General features: G+C 32.2%; 1 protein-coding gene across 1 annotated transcript; it reads left to right on the top strand.

Annotated features, from left to right (window-relative positions):
* The first annotated feature begins 5,638 nt into the window (after positions 1 to 5,638).
* On the top strand, positions 5,639 to 20,942 carry LOC134683497 (uncharacterized). Its single transcript, XM_063542807.1, has 2 exons — positions 5,639 to 5,644; positions 18,658 to 20,942. Exon 2 carries the CDS (start codon positions 18,683 to 18,685, stop codon positions 19,493 to 19,495), a length of 813 nt encoding a protein of 270 aa, XP_063398877.1. The 5' UTR covers positions 5,639 to 5,644; positions 18,658 to 18,682; the 3' UTR covers positions 19,496 to 20,942.
* Positions 20,943 to 21,292: the final 350 nt, after the last annotated feature.

The raw sequence follows: 21,292 nt of genomic DNA, 5'->3' as shown, positions 1-21,292 counted from the left end.
TACTGTTCACAGCATGTTGTGGTATTGTGTACTGTTCACAACAGCATGTTGTGGTATTGTGTACTGTTCACAGCATGTTGTGATATTTTGTTCTGTTCACAGCATGTTGTGGAATTGTGTTCTGTTCACAGCATGTTGTGGTATTTTGTACTGTTCACAGCATGTTGTGGTATTTTGTACTGTTCACAGCATGTTGTGGTATTGTGTACTGTTCACAGCATGTTGTGGTATTGTGTACTGTTCACATCATGTTGTGGTATTTTGTACTGTTCACAGCATGTTGTGGTATTGTGTACTGTTCACAGCATGTTGTGGTATTTTGTACTGTTCACAGCATGTTGTGGTATTATGTACTGTTCACAGCATGTTGTGGTACGGTGTACTGTTCACAGCATGTTGTGGTATTGTGTACTGTTCACAGCATGTTGTGGTATTTTGTACTGTTCACAGCATGTTGTGTTACGGTGTACTGTTCACAGCATGTTGTGGAATTTTGTACTGTTCACAGCATGTTGTGGTATTTTGTACTGTTCACAGCATGTTGTGGAATTTTGTACTGTTCACAGCATGTTGTGGTATTGTGTACTGTTCACAACAGCATGTTGTGGTATTGTGTACTGTTCACAGCATGTTGTGGTATTGTGTACTGTTCACAGCATGTTGTGGTATTGTGTACTGTTCACAGCATGTTGTGGTATTTTGTACTGTTCACAGCATGTTGTGGTATTTTGTACTGTTCACAGCATGTTGTGGTATTTTGTACTGTTCACAGCATGTTGTGGTATTTTGTACTGTTCACAGCATGTTGTGGTATTTTGTACTGTTCACAGCATGTTGTGTTACGGTGTACTGTTCACAGCATGTTGTGGAATTTTGTACTGTTCACAGCATGTTGTGGTATTTTGTACTGTTCACAGCATGTTGTGTTACGGTGTACTGTTCACAGCATGTTGTGGAATTTTGTACTGTTCACAGCATGTTGTGGAATTTTGTACTGTTCACAGCATGTTGTGGAATTTTGTACTGTTCACAGCATGTTGTGGTATTGTGTACTGTTCACAGCATGTTGTGGTATTTTGTACTGTTCACAGCATGTTGTGGTATTGTGTACTGTTCACAGCATGTTGTGGTATTGTGTACTGTTCACATCATGTTGTGGTATTTTGTACTGTTCACAGCATGTTGTGGTACGATGTACTGTTCCCAACATGTTGTGGTATTGTGTACTGTTCACAGCATGTTGTGGTATTTTGTACTGTTCACAACATGTTGTGGTATTTTGTACTGTTCACAACATGTTGTGGTATTTTGTACTGTTCACAGCATGTTGTGGTATTTTGTACTGTTCACAGCATGTTGTGGTACGGTGTACTGTTCACAGCATGTTGTGGTATTGTGTACTGTTCACAGCATGTTGTGGTATTGTGTACTGTTCACAGCATGTTGTGGTATTGTGTACTGTTCACAACATGTTGTGGAATTGTGAACTGTTCACAGCATGTTGTGGTATTGTGTACTGTTCACAGCATGTTGTGGTATTTTGTACTGTTCACATCATGTTGTGGTATTGTGTACTGTTCACAGCATGTTGTGGTATTTTGTACTGTTCACAGCATGTTGTGGTATTGTGTACTGTTCACAGCATGTTGTGGTATTTTGTACTGTTCACAGCATGTTGTGGTATTGTGTACTGTTCACAACAGCATGTTGTGGTATTTTGTACTGTTCACAGCATGTTGTGGTATTTTGTACTGTTCACAGCATGTTGTGGTATTGTGTACTGTTCACAGCATGTTGTGGTATTTTGTACTGTTCACAGCATGTTGTGGTATTTTGTACTGTTCACATCATGTTGTGGTATTTTGTACTGTTCACAGCATGTTGTGGTATTGTGTACTGTTCACAGCATGTTGTGGTATTTTGTACTGTTCACAGCATGTTGTGGTATTGTGTACTGTTCACAGCATGTTGTGGTATTTTGTACTGTTCACAGCATGTTGTGGTATTGTGTACTGTTCACAGCATGTTGTGGTATTGTGTACTGTTCACATCATGTTGTGGTATTTTGTACTGTTCACAGCATGTTGTGGTATTGTGTACTGTTCACATCATGTTGTGGTACGGTGTACTGTTCACAGCATGTTGTGGTATTTTGTACTGTTCACAGCATGTTGTGGTATTTTGTACTGTTCACAGCATGTTGAGGAATGTTGTGGAATTTTGTACTGTTCACAGCATGTTGTGGAATTTTGTACTGTTCACAGCATGTTTTTGAATTTTGTGCTGATTTTATCACAATATAGGCTCTTAGACAATTGAGCATTTTGATCTCTGTTGTGCACTACCTATAGCTAGGCACAATACAGTTAAATAGGAAGTATAAAAATGTTAAAAGAGTATATTTGAAAAGATTTTAAATACTCATGAAAACATTTTTGAATTGTTTAACATTGTTTTTTTCAGGGCTTTTTATAGGTGACTATGCGGTTTGGGCTTTGCTTATTGTTTAAGGTCGTACAGTGACTTATAGTTGTTAATTTCTGTGTTATTTTTTACTCTTGTGAAGTGTTGTCTCATTGGCAATCATACCACATCTTTTTTATATTTCCTGATATACAGATTATTTTAAAAATATCTCAAAACTTTATACATAGAGTAAAGATGATTTAACCTGAAATTCTGTATATTCATAAATTTGTGCATGCATTTATTATTGCGATTTTTTAAAAGTGAATACAAATTTGAAATTTATTGCAATTTTAAAGTCTAATCTGCATAAATATATGCATCAGGTGTCATTATGCATGTTATTATTGCAATCACACCAAGTCCTCGCAATAATTTCTGAACAGTATATTACTTACCCCTATAAGAAGTGGTGAAGCTAACATTAAAAAAAACCGTATGTAGTTAGTGCAGGGGTTTTACCCAACATAAATTCAATATCTTTTATAAATCTTGTCACTCCTGTGAAAAAAGTAAAAAGAACATTTTTTTTTGGTATGAATAATAATTAATTTTCAGTCATAATAAACAAGTGACCGTAACTAGCCTCTTTTAATAGTGAGGCAAACTATTTTTGGCGAGGGGTCTGCCCCCAGAATCTCTAAGAAAAATAACGCAAAATCGTGCATTCTGAGCGTTTTCCGGACTCTTTCTTATATTGAAACGCAATTCATTTAGCTAATTTTTTTTTACAATATTCGGGTCTCAAAGCAAAACCATAGATTTGTTGTATTTTAAGACTTTTAGATATTAGGGACAACATTAATAGACCGATATGTAGGATAAAGCAAAATCATAAATCTCATAATCATTAAAACCGGATCTGTCTGTCTGTTCTTGTCTTGTATTGTGCTTAGACTTTGGTCATTTTATTTATGACTAGATTTAAAAATAGTGACAGTGCAGTATTATACTTTAAATATGGTATTGCTTAAGTCGACACTAAGGAGTTGACCTTGTTTTACGGTATTAATGATTCTTTTATTGTTGAAAACCCTCCAGCAACTATCAAGATGATGAACAGGAATAAAAACTTTGACCATTGATCATTTGTATATTTCTATGCATTGACTTTGTGTGCGATTAGGTTCTGTGCATGTTTACTCCATATTCCTTTATTTTCTGTTTTAAAAAGTGTCTGAACACGACTTAATGCAAGTTTAACCCTTCAATGTAAGAGGTCATATCGGGCGATACATTGATGTTTTTTTTTCAAATGATTTGATACCGGGAAATTGGTGGTCTTACTTTAATTCAAACCATGTCAGCTATCATGCTAGTTTTATCTACAAAAAAAGAGCCAGTTATCAAGTTCAATTGAAATAAAAGTGAGGTAAGTGTTTCTGAGGCAATATTCCTCAAGTTAAATGAAACCAATTTTCAGACATTTCAAGTACATCTAAATAATATTTTTACTTTTATTATTAGAATATTTGGGAAGTGTTTCCCGATTTTTTGGGGAAAAAGATGAATTTATGAAGAATCTGGTGCCATCTCATACTTCGATTAGACCTGCTGAGTTATTTATTTTCAATACATTAAAAGTCCGTTAATTTAATTTCAACTGACACAGAACAAACCATTTATTTTTGTGATTATCAAGGCTGGGTTATTTTTCAACCCCCCCCCCCCCCCCCCCAGAATATCAAATGGTCGTCCCCTTAGTCAAAAGCGTTTTGTTAAAATATACTTTTTTACTGTTTTGGTCTAATGTAAATTTGTTGTATCATGTTGTTGTATTTAGACCCTTCTACAACGAAATTTGTTTTATATGCACACGTATAAAAATTGCGGTTTTAAAACGCTTTAAAAAATATACCCCAATTGTAAATCACTGCACGAATTCGAACTACCTCTTTTCATTTATCCCATTCGGTGCCAACATATTTAATGTTCTTATTCAAAATCTTTCCCGAGTGAGTCTTTCCTCCCTATACCAAGCACTGTTGTGGTCAATGATTGTACTGTTCAGTCGATAGCAATCTGCCTTAGTGTGGCCAGGAGATCTCAAATATCGACTGAGAGGGAGGTCTGGCTTGGTAGTCGCTAATATGACCGTTCATTCGTTTGTGAAACGGCAACCGCATGATACTGTTTACCACATTTACACTGTAAGAGATACACAACATTTGAAGTCTTTCAATTAACATTGCAAAATATGGTGTATTCTGTACCAGTGGAGTGACTGTTATAAGTCTGGGTATACAGTTTGTGTTTGAAAGTCAGACATCGTTTGTTTCCGCAACCCTTGCAAGAGCCCACAGATGAAGAGCCTACTTGAGAGGATAAATCAGATCTCACAAGCAAGTCTTTAAGGCTTTTTGGCCAGCACGGGATATGTAATATACAACTCGTCTAAACATCAACCCAATAATGTTAGATCTGTAAAAATAATATTTTTGGTTCTTCCCTCGTCGGGATTCGAACCCATGCTACTGAGATATTGTCAAACAAATCCTAAATCTATGGCAGTTTTGTTTTTGTCAGTTTCTCCAAATCTATATATATGGCAGATTTCGATAATACGCAATTTTAAGTAACGTCATGTTACGTCCAAGCCATCGCTAGCAGTGACGGTTTCGTTATATAATTAAATATTTTTTTTCAGAATTCGAAATTACGTCTACTGAAATCAATGCAAATGAGAGAATATATATACGTAGCAGCAAAATCGCGGGTGCAGGCAATTTCACAACAAATGTACATGTCGTACTTTAACCTATAATGGTTTAATTTTTAAATTGTTATTTGGATGGAGAGTTGTCTCATTGGCACTCACACCACATCTTCCTATATTTATGTATAGGTTTTTGGTGTTTTCGTTATTTTTGTTTCGTGTTTATAAATTGATTCTTGTTTCCGCTCCTTGTTTCGGCTTGTTGTCGTGTTTTCTGTGGTGTCACCACAGCAAATGTACAATTTTTCACTGTGCATTTTTTAAATCTGAAATTTTATAAAAAAAAAATCACTTATTAGTTCTTTGTTTTTTAAAAATCCTTAAGTTTCGGGGATACTCAACCGTAAAGAAATATACCCGGGGCATATTTACGTTGCTTAGAGCCGCAATTTGATTGGTTAATGAAATGATTTTGTCACGCATGTCAAATTTAACTCTTTCCCTTAATTAGAGAAATACTGAGTAAGTGAGACGTGATTAAGTTTGAAGTCAAAAAGATAGAATTTATGTCAAATACAAACATTGAATTGACAATGAAATAGTTAAACAGTTCATAAAAAGACCCATCATTTAGTACAAGTTATGAGTGGGTAAAAATATCATAATCTAGAGTACAATGCAAATCCATGAGATTAAAGAGTAGTTATTATGTATTTCAAATTTTCCTGTGAATTTTATACTGCTGTCGATGTCAATCTCTGTATATGCTATAAGAAATCACCCCTAGACATTGATACATACTTTAGTGATAAATGATCCGATAAACGTAAACATCCAAATGACAGAAAATATAAAATGGCCGACTCTATTACAAGGATCTTATATTTAATTGTTGATACGAATTATACGTGCTTAAGTTACCAAAGGTGGCATTTAATTTTACTACTATAAAGCCCTTGATTCACAGCTAATTTCAATGTATGTGGAGATCAGTCAAATAAAATAAACTGACATGAAAGATGATTTGGGTGTGCTCGACTTTCTTTATGCAGGGTACCCAACTTGACTAAAATGGATTTAATTTCCATAAAATTTTGATAAACATGTTTATTTTGACCTGTTGACAAATATAAGAATTATTCAAGAATATTAATTATTGATCATTATTCAGATCCACACAATTATTTCTCTTTACTATTAGTATGCAAGAAAAACTCAGCTGATATTTCAGGAGTCAACTCCCCTATGCAGAGATGGATTATGGGTAAAGGCCAGGGATCCCGTCCCTGCCAAACATTTGCTGGGGAAAATTTGGTTGAATATAAAATGAAGCAACCCTCTTAAGTAGTCGGTGCCCCCCCCCCCCCTTTTATGAAAATTCATGGATCAGCCACTGCTAGGTCTAACCCACTGGAAGCCCAGTGGCAAATATTTTGTGAACATTCAGAACTTGATATTGAATTAAGGGGCAATGGTATTACTTGCTAAGTTGAGTAAAATCTAATATAGATACATCAGGTTTTTAATTTATGTATTGTATTTTATTGTTTGATATTGACAGTCAATCTTGTGATGCTTTTATCCTATGACTAGGTTTAAGTAAATGTCATGCTAGCTAAATTCCCATTATATGCCATCTAATTACCCCCCCCCAAAAAAAAAAAAAAGTTTACTTTGAATTTAATGTTTTTGACTTGTCAATCCTCTTCCTGTCATCACAACTTCTCTAAAACTACTAACAGAATTTCAGGCAACTTTGATTCAATATTTTTCTTTAGGTTATGTCCCTTGGAACTAAATTTTTTTGCATAAATTTACTTAATACTACTGCAGCTGTTTGTCATTGTAGAGGGAGAGGACAGGGGTAAGGGAGACAGGGAGAAACTCAAAGGGGGTAGGAGAAAGGAGAAAGGGGTGGGAGAAAGGAGAGGAAGGCTGGGAGAAAAAAAATAAAATATGAAAAAATAAAATATCTCTCTTTTTTCCGGTAAATTGAAAAATAAAATAAGGAGAAGAGGGGTAGGAGAAAGGAGAAGAGGGGTGGGAGAAGGGTATCCCCCTGTCCTCCCCCTCATTGTAACTCTTTTGAATCTGAACTACAGAATTTCATGAATATTGTGTAAAAATGTGTCTGGACACCCTGTCTGCTAACCAACATGGTTGCCATGACTAAAAATAGAACAATTCTTTTAATGTCAGTATCAACAGTGATTGGTAACTTTGCTGTGACAACAAATTGAAAACTAATATTAAACATGGCAAAATCAATTAAAGTTTACTTGATGATCTTTTACCAGTAACTTTTTACAAAAAAATATAAAATGTATGTTCAGGAAACACCAGCACGCTCTAGCTCATACTTGTTTTAACCTTGAAAACTTAAAACTAAAGCAGTTAAAATAAAAAGAAAGAATCAAATTTGAGTATGTGAGAATGCTGACATATAGGTTCTTTAATTGTAAACAATATAAAAATATTTGAACCAACATTCATCATGTACATTGTAAAATAATTTGAAATTTCTGACATAATGAAAAATTTAATTCAAATACCCTCTTTAATCAGTACAAAATTGAAATTATGGCTTTGCAAGTATCAATGCTGTTTCTTTTAAGTTACATGTATTTATCATCACTTTAACAAACACGTTGAGTTAAATTATGTTTTTTAATTCACCTTTTACATAGCATTCCGGATTTTAATACCACTTCTAAAGAAAAGAGATTCTACACACATGACTTTAACAAAATATCTAGAGTTGCTCTTTAAGTATATCTTTTCGTGGAAGTTATTGAAAAAAAAACATTTTTGTCGAGCCTTCGACTTTAGTCGAAAAAGCGAGACTAAGCGATCCTACTTTCCGTCGGCGGCGGCGGCGTCCACAAATATTCACTCTGTGGTTAAAGTTTTTGAAATTTAAATAACTTTCTTAAACTATACTGGATTTCTACCAAACTTTGACAGAAGCTTGTTTATGATCATCAGATAGTATCCAGAAGTAAATTTTGTAAAAATAAAATTCCATTTTTTCCGTATTTTACTTATAAATGGACTTAGTTTTTTCTGCGGGGAAACATTACATTCACTCTGTGGTTAAAGTTTTTAGAATTTTAATAACTTTCTTAAACTATCCTTGGTTTGAACCAAATTTTGACAGAAGCTTGTTTATGATCATAAGATAGTATCCAGAAGTAAATTTTGTAAAAAAATAAATCCATTTTTTTCGTATTTTACTTTTAAATGGACTTAGTTTTTCTGCGGGGAAACATTACATTCACTCTGTGGTTCAAGTTTTTTAAAATTTTAATAACTTTTTTAAACTATCCTGGGTTTGTACCAAACTTGGACAGAAGCTTATTTATGACCATAAGATAGTATCCAGAAGTAAATATTGTAAAAAGATAACTCCATTTTTTCTGTATTTTACTTTTAAATGGACTTAGATTTTCTTCCAGTTAACATTACATACAGTCGGCAGTTTAAGTTTTCAAAACATTAATTGGATTCATTAACTATCCTAGATTTTTACCAAACTTGGACAGAAGCTTCTTACAATCAAAAGATAGTATCAAGAGGAATTTTTTTATTGATTTTTTTCCTCATTTTTTGTTGAACCTGCAATTTACAGCATAGGAAGGCGAGACACTGGGTTCCGCGGAACCCTTACAAATTTTTAATGTCAATTTTTGGTATATATTAACTCCCATAGAATTTTCTGATACATAGCCAGAAATTAGTAGTGCTTTTGCTCATTAATATTAATAATATGTCAATGAGAATTGTACTACCTGATTATAGTTTGAACTAGACTGGCTTGATATCCTTAAAATCTTTAAAACACGGATATTATAAGTTGCCCGTCACAGAGTCCTTGTCTATAATCACTGTGATATTTCCGCAAAGTTGTCAGGCGGTCAAAATCAAAACAATGAACGCAAATTAAGTGAATTTTTCGTGTTTACGTGAGTTTATTTTTCTTAAAATATTGGCATTTTAACTTTACGTGGGAACCTTAGTGTCCTGAATATGCATGAAATATTTGCCACTGGACGTTAAGCAACCAACAATCAATCAATCATACAAGGTTTGGACTGGCTTATTCTTTGGACATCCAAGTTTCAAGTTTCACCCCAGCAACTTGTTTTTCTAATGACCTTGTTAGCCAATTTTCAACACAAAGTTTGCAAATTTGAAGTTTCAGCCATTTTAGCCTGTATTTTATGCTGCAATGTTAAAAACCTCTCACTTCAATACACCTTATCGCTATTTAGTCCATTCCTGGAAAAACAGTCATTTATACAACTTCCTGTTTAGGTCACGCGGGCCGAAAATGGAGGTCATCAGCAGTGAGCTGAGGGAGGAAAAAGTTTACAAAGAGATGATCAAGAAACTTTGATATAGTATGGTCCACTTTTTTCGAATTTAAAATTGAAGTAAAAAAATATTTTGTTTGAAGTATTTACGGTAGTTTAAACAGGTCTCATTAAAAAGTATCATGCATCGTGAATTGTTTAAACAGGGACCCAGATAGCTTCAACTGGATGAAAAAGTTGTGTAATTTTAGAACTTATCCGGAATGGAATAAATAGCGATTAGGTGTATTTTCAAGGAACCTTGATTTTTGCAACGACAGTCATTATGTTTCGTTTAAATGGTGTATATTGTTGTGTATATTTATTTTCTGCCCTGGCAACCTGTCAATCACTGAAATTAAAGTTAAAATAGACATTTTTTCAAAAATCCATATCATTTCAATATAATTTCAATATAATTTCCGTGACCTGTATCCAATTTCATTAGTATAATATTCAAATGAGCAAAGTGGCGTTGATTTTTGGATATGACATTGCCAGAAGATAGATTTGCTGACGGCTATTTTTTTGAAAAAATATTTAATAAAATTCAAAACTGCCTAGATTTGCGTAGATTGTTAAAGAACCACTTTTTTGTGAATGAAATAAAATTTTTGAGATAGAATTTTGAATTTTGAATGTTGTTTTCTGCTCTATGGTTCAATTTTCCTCAGTGTTTGTAAACCCAATTCATTCAAAGGAGAACCCAATAATTTATAAAAACTATGCCTCAACAAATCTATTAGCCGCTGTCAAGTGCGTTATTTACCCTAAATAATGAATTATTTTTGCTTAATTTATTTATTTTATGTTATATTTGTAATTTTAAGAAAGATACTTTCGTCATTAAAAGTGAGCAATCAAAAAGCAATAGTAATTTTCTACTTAGACATTCTTGGTCACTTACATTAACGTTAAAATGTAACCAAAACAATATGGGTCAAGAAATTACAAATGGCAGAACTGTCAAGTCCGAATAAATATGAATCTTTAAATCATTTGTAACGATAAGAAATCTGCAACAGTTCATAAAATTTTCTTTTAATTTACGCAGAATAGAAAATCACCTCTTGAGCCAAAGAGATAAGTATATATATTGTCTCAAAACTGTTACTTATTCTGAGGAATATAGAAATTTCACCCATATTATTGATTCATTCATGGAGAAAGGAATAAATCTGTGTGCAATGGCACTGGTCATTAAATAACCATCCATTATTATGATCATATATTTATAGGGACTGTTATGATGTTTACATGGACAATAATTTGGTTTATATCACTAAAATTGGGTGATTAAAATAACTTTCCATGAATGATGTTAAATTGTTTTAACACATTCACAGAGCTATAAATACTGTCCCAATTCATACACATGACAGTGAATCAACTTTACCCAAACAGAGTAAATATATCTCAATTTGAAAACCATGAGAAAATAAAATACATTCAGGAATATGCTAGAGGGGTGAACTTGAACAGATAATGCAAAAGGAAGAAATATTTCACTCAATTACATTAAAAATTTGTAAGGGTTCTGCGGAACCCAGTGTCCTACTTTTGCTGTAAATTGCAGGCTAAACAAAATTGAGGGAAAAATCAATAAAAATATTCCGCTTGATTGTAAGAAGCTTCTGTCCAAGTTCGGTAAAAATCCAGGATAGTTTATGAATCTAATAAATGTTTTAAAAACTTGAACTGCAGACTGTATGTTAACTGGAAGAAAAACTAAGTTCATTTTATAAGTAAAATACAGATACACAGGTACAATATTTTATTAACAAAATTTCCTTCTAGATACTAGCTTTTGATCATAAACAGGCTTCTGTCCAAGTTTGGTACAAATTAAAAATAATATAATTTAAAGCAGAATACAGAAAAAATGGATTTATCGTTTTTCAATATTTACTTCTGGATACTATCTTATGATCATAAACAAGCTTTTGTCCAAGTTTGGTACAAACCAAGGATAGTTTAAGAAAGTTATTAAAATTTTAAAAACTTTAACCACAGAGTGAATGCAATGTTTTCCCGAAGAAAACTAAGTGATCCTAAGTCTATTTATAAGTAAAATGGAATTTTATTTTTACAAAATTTACTTCTGGATATATCTTATGATCATAAACAAGCTTCTGTCCAAGTTTTGTAGAAATCCAGGATAGTTTAAGAAAGTTATCAAAATTTTAAAAACTTTAACCACAGAGTGAATGTAATGTTTTCCTGCAGAAAAACAGAAAAACAAAGTCCATTTATAAGTAAAATACGGAAAAAATGGAATTTTATTTTCACAACATTTACTTCTGGATACTATCGTATGATCATAAACAAGCTTCTGTCCAAGTTTGGTACAAATCCAGTATGGTTTAAGAAAGTTATTAAAATTTCAAAAACTTTAACCACAGAGTGAATATTTGAGGACACCGACGCCGCCGCCAGAAAGTAGGATCGCTTAGTCTCGTTTTTTCGACTAAAGTCGAAGGCTCAACAAAAATGATGATTATAAAAACTCTTAATTTTTAATTTTTTAACTGGAGCTCTACATGAAATCCACTTAGCCAGTGTTCATGTAGAAATACAATAAGATAACTCTATCTAATTGAAATGATATTAGAATTGTCTCCCTTGTATATATTGTCTTGATCAAATTATACAATCAACTGCTTTGAATATTTAATCAAAAAAACAATTGCTTCAGTTTAATATAAAGATACTATTTAAACTTAAATTTAATTCAAAGGAGTCAATTCAAAGATTAATGTACTGGATTGATTTTGATGAAATGGGTGTACATGTATATATTTAGTTTTTTCTTTATGCAGTAAAATGTATTTGTTTCATTCTTTCTCATCTTTTATTGCCTTTAAATGATGATTTTTACCCTTTTTGCATTTTTATGGGGGAAACTTGTATAATTGATAGAGTCGGATTTATATTTTGATTGTAAAATTTTCTACAATATTTGATTTTCTTTTACAAATTTTTTAACACTTTTCCAATTATTGCAACAACCACAAGAACAATACACAGTTAGCTATATAACTGATATAAAAATTCCAACAAAGTGCAAACATATGCATATTTCATACATTTATGGTATAAAAGTCAAGTATGATAAATTAAGTTCAATAAAGCTTGATAAAATGTGATGAAAAAATAAACATGACAATAAGCTCTCAATATATTTCAACAGGTTGATTTCAATAAATGATCTGTTATTTTGTATTTGAAAGAATTAACATTTGTAATAGTTCTATACGACTATTGGCAAATTGTTCCACAAGAATGGTCCAGAATATACAAAAGATATTTTATTTTAGAACAATTCTATTTTTGGTTTAGGAAGCTTGAGGTTTCCTTGAATAACAACTCGCCAAGGGATATGATCTTCTGTCTGAAACATAATGAGTTTGTTAGTAATAAGACATGATGGGGCATTATTTTTGATTAATTTTAATGTCATCAAAAAGTTGTGATATTTTATGCTCTGCTCTACTGTCATCTAGTGTTTGAATAAAGGCTTGGAAGGAGCAAAAGGGTCTGTTTCTGGTATTAACCTAGCAGCTCTCTTTTGTAATTTTAATATCCTCAATTTTAACCCTCAAAGCTGCAACTACTCCAAACTATACAACAACAAAAATTAGTGGCAAGATATAAGGGACGAGATTAAAAGTTCAATGATGGATTACTGACCCTCTCCCCCCCACCCCCTCTTAACTTAATTTGGGAAAATTTGATTGACCAATATGAATAAATGTAAAAAGCAATGTCAGAAAACCAAAACTTGCAGCAGTTCAATGTTCCCTGCTTAATCAGACACTTCGTTGTTGGGTTGCTGACCCTAAATTGGTAATTTTAAAGAAATTTTGCAGTTTTTGGTTATCTTGAATATTATTAAAAAATAGAAATGTACTGTAATAATAATAATAATAATAAAATTCTTTATTTAACGAAAGAACACATTTAACAATTACATTTTAATCTTCCATGAGGCCTTAAAAAAATATTAATACAAATAGAAAACAGACAAATACGTACAAAATAAAATACATAATACAGTTAAATATAGCAGCTTAAATATTGAATAAGTACAAAAAATGCATTCAGAAGAAGAAGAAAAAATGCATTAGTTTCATGCATCTTTATTCTGTTCAGTTGGAAATAGTTTGAACAGTTGGTCTTAAATGTAAGTTCTAAATTATTGATTTCTTTAATATTATTTGGTAAATAAACAACACTGTAAACAGCAACGTTTTTCAAAGAAAGATCTACAAAAAAGTCAAAATCATCTAAATTGACAATTGACTCCTAAGGGATGCCAGTATTTACTGATAATATTAATATTATTCATCACTTTTAAAAGACAATGGTACTTAAGTTGAAACATTTTTGCAATAAGAATTCCATTGTCAATAATACACTATTTCCTTGTGAAAAAGTATTGTGATGTCTTGCGTTTTGTTTTAGCTTCCATCTTAATAAACTGTTGAACTGTCAACAAAACATTTAGACGTTTTATTTCAAAGGTTGGAAGCAACTGTCAACAAAACATTTAGACATCTTATTTCAAAGGTTGGAAGCAACTTTAGGAACAATTCTGTTGAACATAATACCATATAGCAGGTTATTTTTTGGCGGCGTGTAAATTTTTGCTTATTTTCGCAGACTCTAGCAGACAACTCTGTTTTCGGAATAAAATATAAAAAAATAACATATGTACAAAAGATTTCAATGTCAATTATTGAAACAGCTATACTTATTACACACACACAGTGGCCTTCTATCAGAAAAAGAGTTGCAATGAATATAGAATTATATAGGATAAGACATTAGCGCCAACTTCTTCAACAAGTTTTTGGTAATCATTCTTGTTTTGAGAAAATATGAGACATCTCTTATCATCAACCTACGACCAAATCATTTCTTAAAACAACAATAATCTTTAGATTGAAGTACACATTGATTCTTTTATGAACACAACACAGATCTGTTTAAGGTCACTCTGCTTGGTTAGTACTGATATCTGCTGACTACCATGATACAGTGTATATTACAACAAACCAAGGTTGGGTGTTAAATACTGCTGCATTTACCAGTGGCATTTACAGGTATTTAGCGCCCTGGACAATATTTAATAGTCAATACTGGTAAATACTGGTCAATTGAAGTTTTCATGGTTGTTTTTACTATCAATTGAATTAAAAACTTGATAAAAAGGCAAATATATTTGAATTTTAATTATCTTTATGCATGTCTCAGCTTATACAAATTAATTAATTTAAGGTTTTATTCATTTAAAACACTTATTCCTACTGATTAAGTCATTTTGAGCTATGATATTGCATACTTAAGATTTATAAAAAAAAATCAACAAATTATTATTTCAACAAATTATAAATCAATATATTTTTTATTCAAAATTTGTGTTAAAAGTTAAATAAAACAATTTACAGATAAATGAAGTTACATGTGTCTTTTTACCTGTCACCTGGCAATGCTAGGTGTGAAAATTTAATTACTACAAACAACAGTCCCCAATAAATATTGACAAAACATGGTTGAAAGTGATAAATTTTAAAGTAATATTTGAAGACCCCATTAAACAATAAAATATTTCCTGTCTATTTAGGAGGCCCGCAGGTATAAAAAATTCAGGAAAAAAGTTAAACATTTGTTTTTTCATTTCAAATTTTATTTATTACACTATTAGTTATTACTTTATAATATGGTACAAAAATCACCCATACAAATTGATTTGGTTTGGCCACAGATGACTTTAAAAATGTTTATATCATTGAAAAAGCTCCAAATTATCTCCCTTTGGTGCAAAAATATTTTTTTTAACTCATCTGTGACCTATAATTTTTATAATTGTTTTCAAACAAGCTGTGTATAAACTAAATTATTGTAAAATTTAAGCGATTTCTGTAATTTAGTTTTTTTTTGTCAAGCTTTCTACTTTAGGTGAAAAAGCGAGACTAAGCTAGACTACATTCCGTCCGTGTCGGTGTCGTCGGCGGTGTCAACAAATATTCACTCTGTGGTTAAAGTTTTTGAAATTTTAATAACTTTATTAAACTATACTGGATTTCTACCAAACTTTGACAGAAGCTTGTTTATGATCATAAGATAGTATCCAGAAGTAAATTTTGTAAAAATAAAATTCCATTTTTTCTGTATTTTACTTATAAATGGACTTAGTTTTTTCTGCAGGGAAACATTACATTCACTGTGTGGTTAAAGTTTTTAGAATTTTAATAACTTTCTTAAACTATCCTGGGTTTGTACAAAACTTGGACAGAAGCTTGTTTATGATCATAAGATAGTATCCAGAAGTAAATTTTGTAAATAAATAAATCCATTTTTGTCGAGCCTTCGACTTTAGTCGAAAAAGCGAGACTAGGCGATCCTACATTCCGTCGTCGGCGGCGTCCACAAATATTCACTCTGTGCATGGTTAAAGTTTTTGAAATTTTAATAACTGTCTTAAACTATACTGGATTTCTACCAAACTTGGACAGAAGCTTGTTTATGATCATAAGATAGAATCCAGAAGTAAATTTTGTAAAAATAAAATTCCATTTTTTCAATATTTTACTTGTAAATGGACTTAGTTTTTCTGCGGGGAAACATTACATTCACTCTGTGGTTAAAGTTTTTAAAATTTTAATAACTTTCTTAAACTATCCTGGGTTTGTACCAAAATTGGACAGAAGCTTATTTATGATCATAAGATAATATCCAGAAGTAAGTTTTGTAAAAAAAGAAATCCATTTTTTCCATATTTCACATTTGAATGGACTTAGTTTTTCTGCAGGGAAACATTACATTCACTCTGTGGTTAAATTTTTCAAAATTTTAATAACTTTCTTAAACTATCCTGGGTTTGTACCAAAATTGGACAGAAGCTTATTTATGATTATAAGATAATATCCAGAAGTAAATTTTGTAAAAAAATAAATCCATTTTTTCCATATTTTACATTTGAATGGACTTAGTTTTTCTTCCAGTTAACATTACATACATGTAAAGTCTGCAGTTTTTAAAGCATTTATTAGATTCATAAACTATATGCTGGATTTTTACCAAACTTGGACAGAAGATTCTTTCAATCAAAAGATTGTATCAAGAGGAATATTTTTATTGATTTTTTACCTCAATTTTGTAGAGCCTGCCATTTACAGCAAAAGTAGGCGAGACACTGGGTTCCGTGGAACCCTTACAATTTTTTTTCATATTTTACTTTTAAATGGACTTAGTTTTTTCTGTGGGTAACCATTACAGTCACTCTGTGGTTAAAGTTTTTAAAATTTTGATAACTTTCTTAAACTATTATGGGTTTGTACCAAACTTGGACAGAAGCTTATTTATGATCATAAGATTGTATCCAGAAGTAAAGTTTGTAAAAAGATTACTCCGTTTTTCTGTAATTTACTTTTAAATGGACTTTATTTTCTTACAATCATAAAAGAGAAACAAGAGGAATATTTTTATTGATTTTTTTCCTCATTGTTGTTGAGCCTGCAATTTACAGCAAAAATAGGCGAGACACTGGGTTCCATGGAACCCTTACAAATTTTTTATTTCGATATTACCAATATTTATCTCCTATTAGTTCAACAGAAAAAAAGGACATTAACAAAAATGTATGCTTCTTTCTGAGGAAGATTGTGAGCGTATATATGAATGGTGACCCCATATTTTTATTTTATATTTCTATTAGGTATATAAGATAAAGTTAAATCATAGAAAAAAATAGCAAAATCCTATATTAGGAAAAAAAGTTGATTTAGACCCGCGAGCCCCCTTAACTGAGACAAAAACTTTCATGCTGGAAATGGAAAGTTTTTTGCAAGGACAAAACAGTTTTTATTCCTATACTATAGTTAAGCATTTACAATAGAAATAGAAATGAAATCTTTAAAATTCATTTGAACAGTTTCTTTATTTCATTATTATCTGGGACTATCATAAAATTGAGAATGGAAATGACTATTATACTATAGTGTTTTGGAGTATAGATCTTTCTGAAATGTTATTGCAAATTATCACAACACAACGGGAAGGCTGGGATTAAATTGGGGGTAATTGCATCAAACGTTTAGAAATTAGGGGTCAAAAAGGTGCCAAAACCGTGAAACATTTTTCTAGTTTCCAAACAATTACTTGAGGTCATTATAAGTGGGTTTTTTTTCTTTAAATTTTCCATTTTTCCATTGATTTATATTTTTTAGATATAGGAAGATGTGGTGTGAGTGCCATTGAGACAACTCTCCATCCAAATTACAATGTAAAAAGTAAACCATGATAGGTTAAAGTACAGCCTTCAACAGGGAGCCTTGTTTGTATAATATTAAGACAAAAAATACTGATATGACAGAAGATTTAATACACACAAAATATGACGTGTAAATTATTATATAAAGTATTGTAACATAAATGGTAAATTTTCCTTCGATCTTCTGGTGAGTTAACTAGGTTATTTTTAGTAGAGTGCGTTAACTGAATAATTTTTTAGTTATTTCACTCTCCAATCCTGCCATAGAGAACTTCTCGTTTGAAAAGCAAAGAAGTGGAGGAGCTTAAACCAGCTAGTACATTAACTTCCATCTGAAAAGTTGTTAATGCACAGTCTTGTTCTGCCTTTTTTCAACGCTTTCTATCATTTTTTTCTCTCAATATTTAACACTATTAAAGTTATGGGGGAAATCTGGATTCAGAATTTTTTTTGTCATCTGCTTGACCCGATAAAAAAAAAAATTCACCAAATCGAGGATATTAATAATATCTTTTTAGAGGAATAAAAAACATACCCCCCCATAAAATTCTATTTTTGTATATTGAACTCAAACATTTGTCCCTGGACCTTACATGAATTCAACACACAATCAATAACTGATCTTCCCCAGTTTTGGGGAATGAAAGAACATTTTGATTATTACCTTCATTATTGGTATTTATAGGGATATGTTTCTTTTTTATCAAACGTCCTTTGAAACTACAAGTCTAACCCCGCTCCCCCCTTTCTCTCACAACCACAACCCCTTTTTCAAGTATTTTTGTCCAACTTGCAAACTGTTCAGGGTTCGTCTACTGCAGTTGTATCAGGCTGGGCTCTGCGAACTTACTGTTGTCTATAAAATTAACAAACATCACTAAGATAATTTTACTTTTCTGTATTTTCAGACAAAACGACAAGAAAAGCAAGAAAATGATTGGTATACTATGTATAGTGAGAGAGTTCGTAGACTTAGTAGGTCTGTGTCCGTATGGTCCTTCGGTTAGACCATGTGTTGAGCCAGAGATGTCACCCCAGGTTCAAGGTATGTGTCGTGATGTTCCTTCCCCTGTGGTAGAGTCTCCTGAGCTACCAAGGGCTGCTGACCCGGAGCAGTGTTTGGTGGAAGCACCCTGTGTTGCATTGTTTTCAGCAATGCCATTTGAGGTAGAAGTCATTTCTACTTTGGATGACACTGTTGAAAACGATACAGCGGTGTTTGAGGAGAAAGAGGAACATGAGTTGGTTTTCGACACAGATGATGCTGACCTTTTCTCAACCTGGGATCAGGAGCAGCAGCAGGCTGATGAGTGGTGGGAGGATCTGGAAAGGAGGGTTATTGAAGTTTCCGATGAGGTGGAGGCCCTATCCGAGGATTATAGTGAGGTAAAACAAAGGTTGGAGAGTGATGATGAGACTCTGCAGATGTTTGGCGCAAACTTGGAAAGTGAGGGTCGAAATCTGCAGATGCAGTATGTAATCTCCAGGGTTTTACCTTGCTGTGGTCCTTTGGATTTAGAAGAAGGTGTGGGTGATGTGGAAGAGCTGTCTCTAGAGGATGACGAGGTCTTTACTGATGAGCAGGATAGAGTTGTGATTTGGGACGAGGAAGGCAGAGCAGCTATGAGGAGAGTTTGGTTCAGGAGGCATTTCATGAAGAGTCATTGTCTGAATGGTTTTTGGAGGACCTTTAGAGGGTACAGTTTGAGGTGTCGGATGTTTCAGCTTAGTATTGTGTGTCGTTGAAGAGTAGGTTCACATTTGTATTTTTGTTAGTTTTGTCCCTTATGACCAGTTGCCCCCAGATTACTTGACAAGTAATGAATGACTGATGGTATTGACTGATAGGTTGGTTGATGTTTTAGTGATGATTGTATCTTGAACACTTATTGACGGTTTGGTCTTTTAATAGGTCATAACAGGTTAGGAATTCTCTGGCAAAAATGAAAACTATAAAAAGATAGAAGTAAACCTGCCCTTAGTCTTACTCCCTGAGTCCCCCCTCTACCCAAGTACTCTACTCTTACTTTCTTTGTATATATATGTATATATGTGTAAATAAAAGCATGATTGTTTTATACAATTTTTAGTTAAGTCAGACATTGTATGTTACCAAAGGTAGATGTATAATGTTGTTGTAGTATGTTATCATCATTAGGATATCAGAGACCTTCATATGTACAGTAATCATAGAAATAGAGTATTAATTTTGTACAGCAAAAACATTCAGAATCACAAGTGATTTCGGTGAGAATTCGGGATTTCGCCCAAGGTAAAACTTATAATTGTCACATACCATCATCATTGAACTCAACACACCTGACTTTATCAGTAACGCACACCTTCAAATTTGATATGGATCAGATTTAGAAAAAAAAACATAGAAGAAATTTGGTATCCATCATCAACCTTGTCAGTCAACATTTTTTTGAGTTGTTACCCTTTTAATGACCTTTTTTTGTTACCATATTTTGGACATATACAGTCTATAGATAGAAAAAAAATAGATAGAAAAAAAAAGAGTATAGAGAGAGAAAAATTTTAAAACTATATTATAGAGATATAGAATAAAAACTATTATAGAGAGAGAAAAATTTGTGAAAAAAAAATAAAAATTATCAGCAAGACAGATCTGTTTTGTGGAGAAAAAAAACTATATAGAAGATGTAGAGACAACATACAACTGAAACGAATCAGTAAATCATTGAGATCAGAAAAATCTCAAATTCCCACGGTCAGATGTTTATGTTCTCCCAGTTTTCGTTGCCATCCTACAATATCTTTCTTTTTCTTTTTGATAAACATGACTTATTTTAATTTGGATTTTTTCTAAACTATTTTGTAAAATGTAAAATAAAATAACACCTTTCTTAATTAGCTCTGAATGCACCATACACCTGGAAACCTGGTAAATGAAACTTCTTGTTTAATCAACCCTCCATGTCTAGTACATCAATATTAAACCATTTTTTCACAAAGTATCAAGAACTAACCTGGGTGGGATAACTAACATGATACTTCCTAAATAGGTTGTCTGGAAGATGTGTGAATGAATGAATGAATGAATGAACGAGATAATAATAGAGAGCAGAGAGACAGATATCTTAAGGGTATTGTGTACTGTTCTGTGGAGGAAAGTTATTTAGGAATTTTATAATTCTAGTAATTTTCAGAACAGAATTGGTATTTCTGAGCTAGGAAAAAATACTATTTAAGGAAAAATTGGTTAATGTCAAATTTAGAGACAGATTAAATGTATAACTGTTCAATATTAATGAATTTATTCAATTTTTGTTTTGTCTTTAGCTTTCATAATTTAATTTTTTAAATTTTCATAACTTTTTCTTCATACCAGTTATTTAAAGGTTTTTATTTTAGTATAGATGCTGTATTATGAACATCGTTCTGAAGGGCATGACTCTGACCTTGACATCCCTGATCAACCTTGAGGGTCTCCTCTTTGAATATGACCTTAAAAATCATTCCATAGTGTCATATCTATTTACATAGACTTCATGGTAAATTCAAAAAGGGGGAATCTAT

This window comes from Mytilus trossulus, chromosome 9 (genome assembly GCF_036588685.1).
Source record: "Mytilus trossulus isolate FHL-02 chromosome 9, PNRI_Mtr1.1.1.hap1, whole genome shotgun sequence".
Lineage (NCBI taxonomy): Eukaryota > Metazoa > Mollusca > Bivalvia > Mytilida > Mytilidae > Mytilus > Mytilus trossulus.
This window is presented reverse-complemented; position numbering and strand designations above follow the sequence as displayed.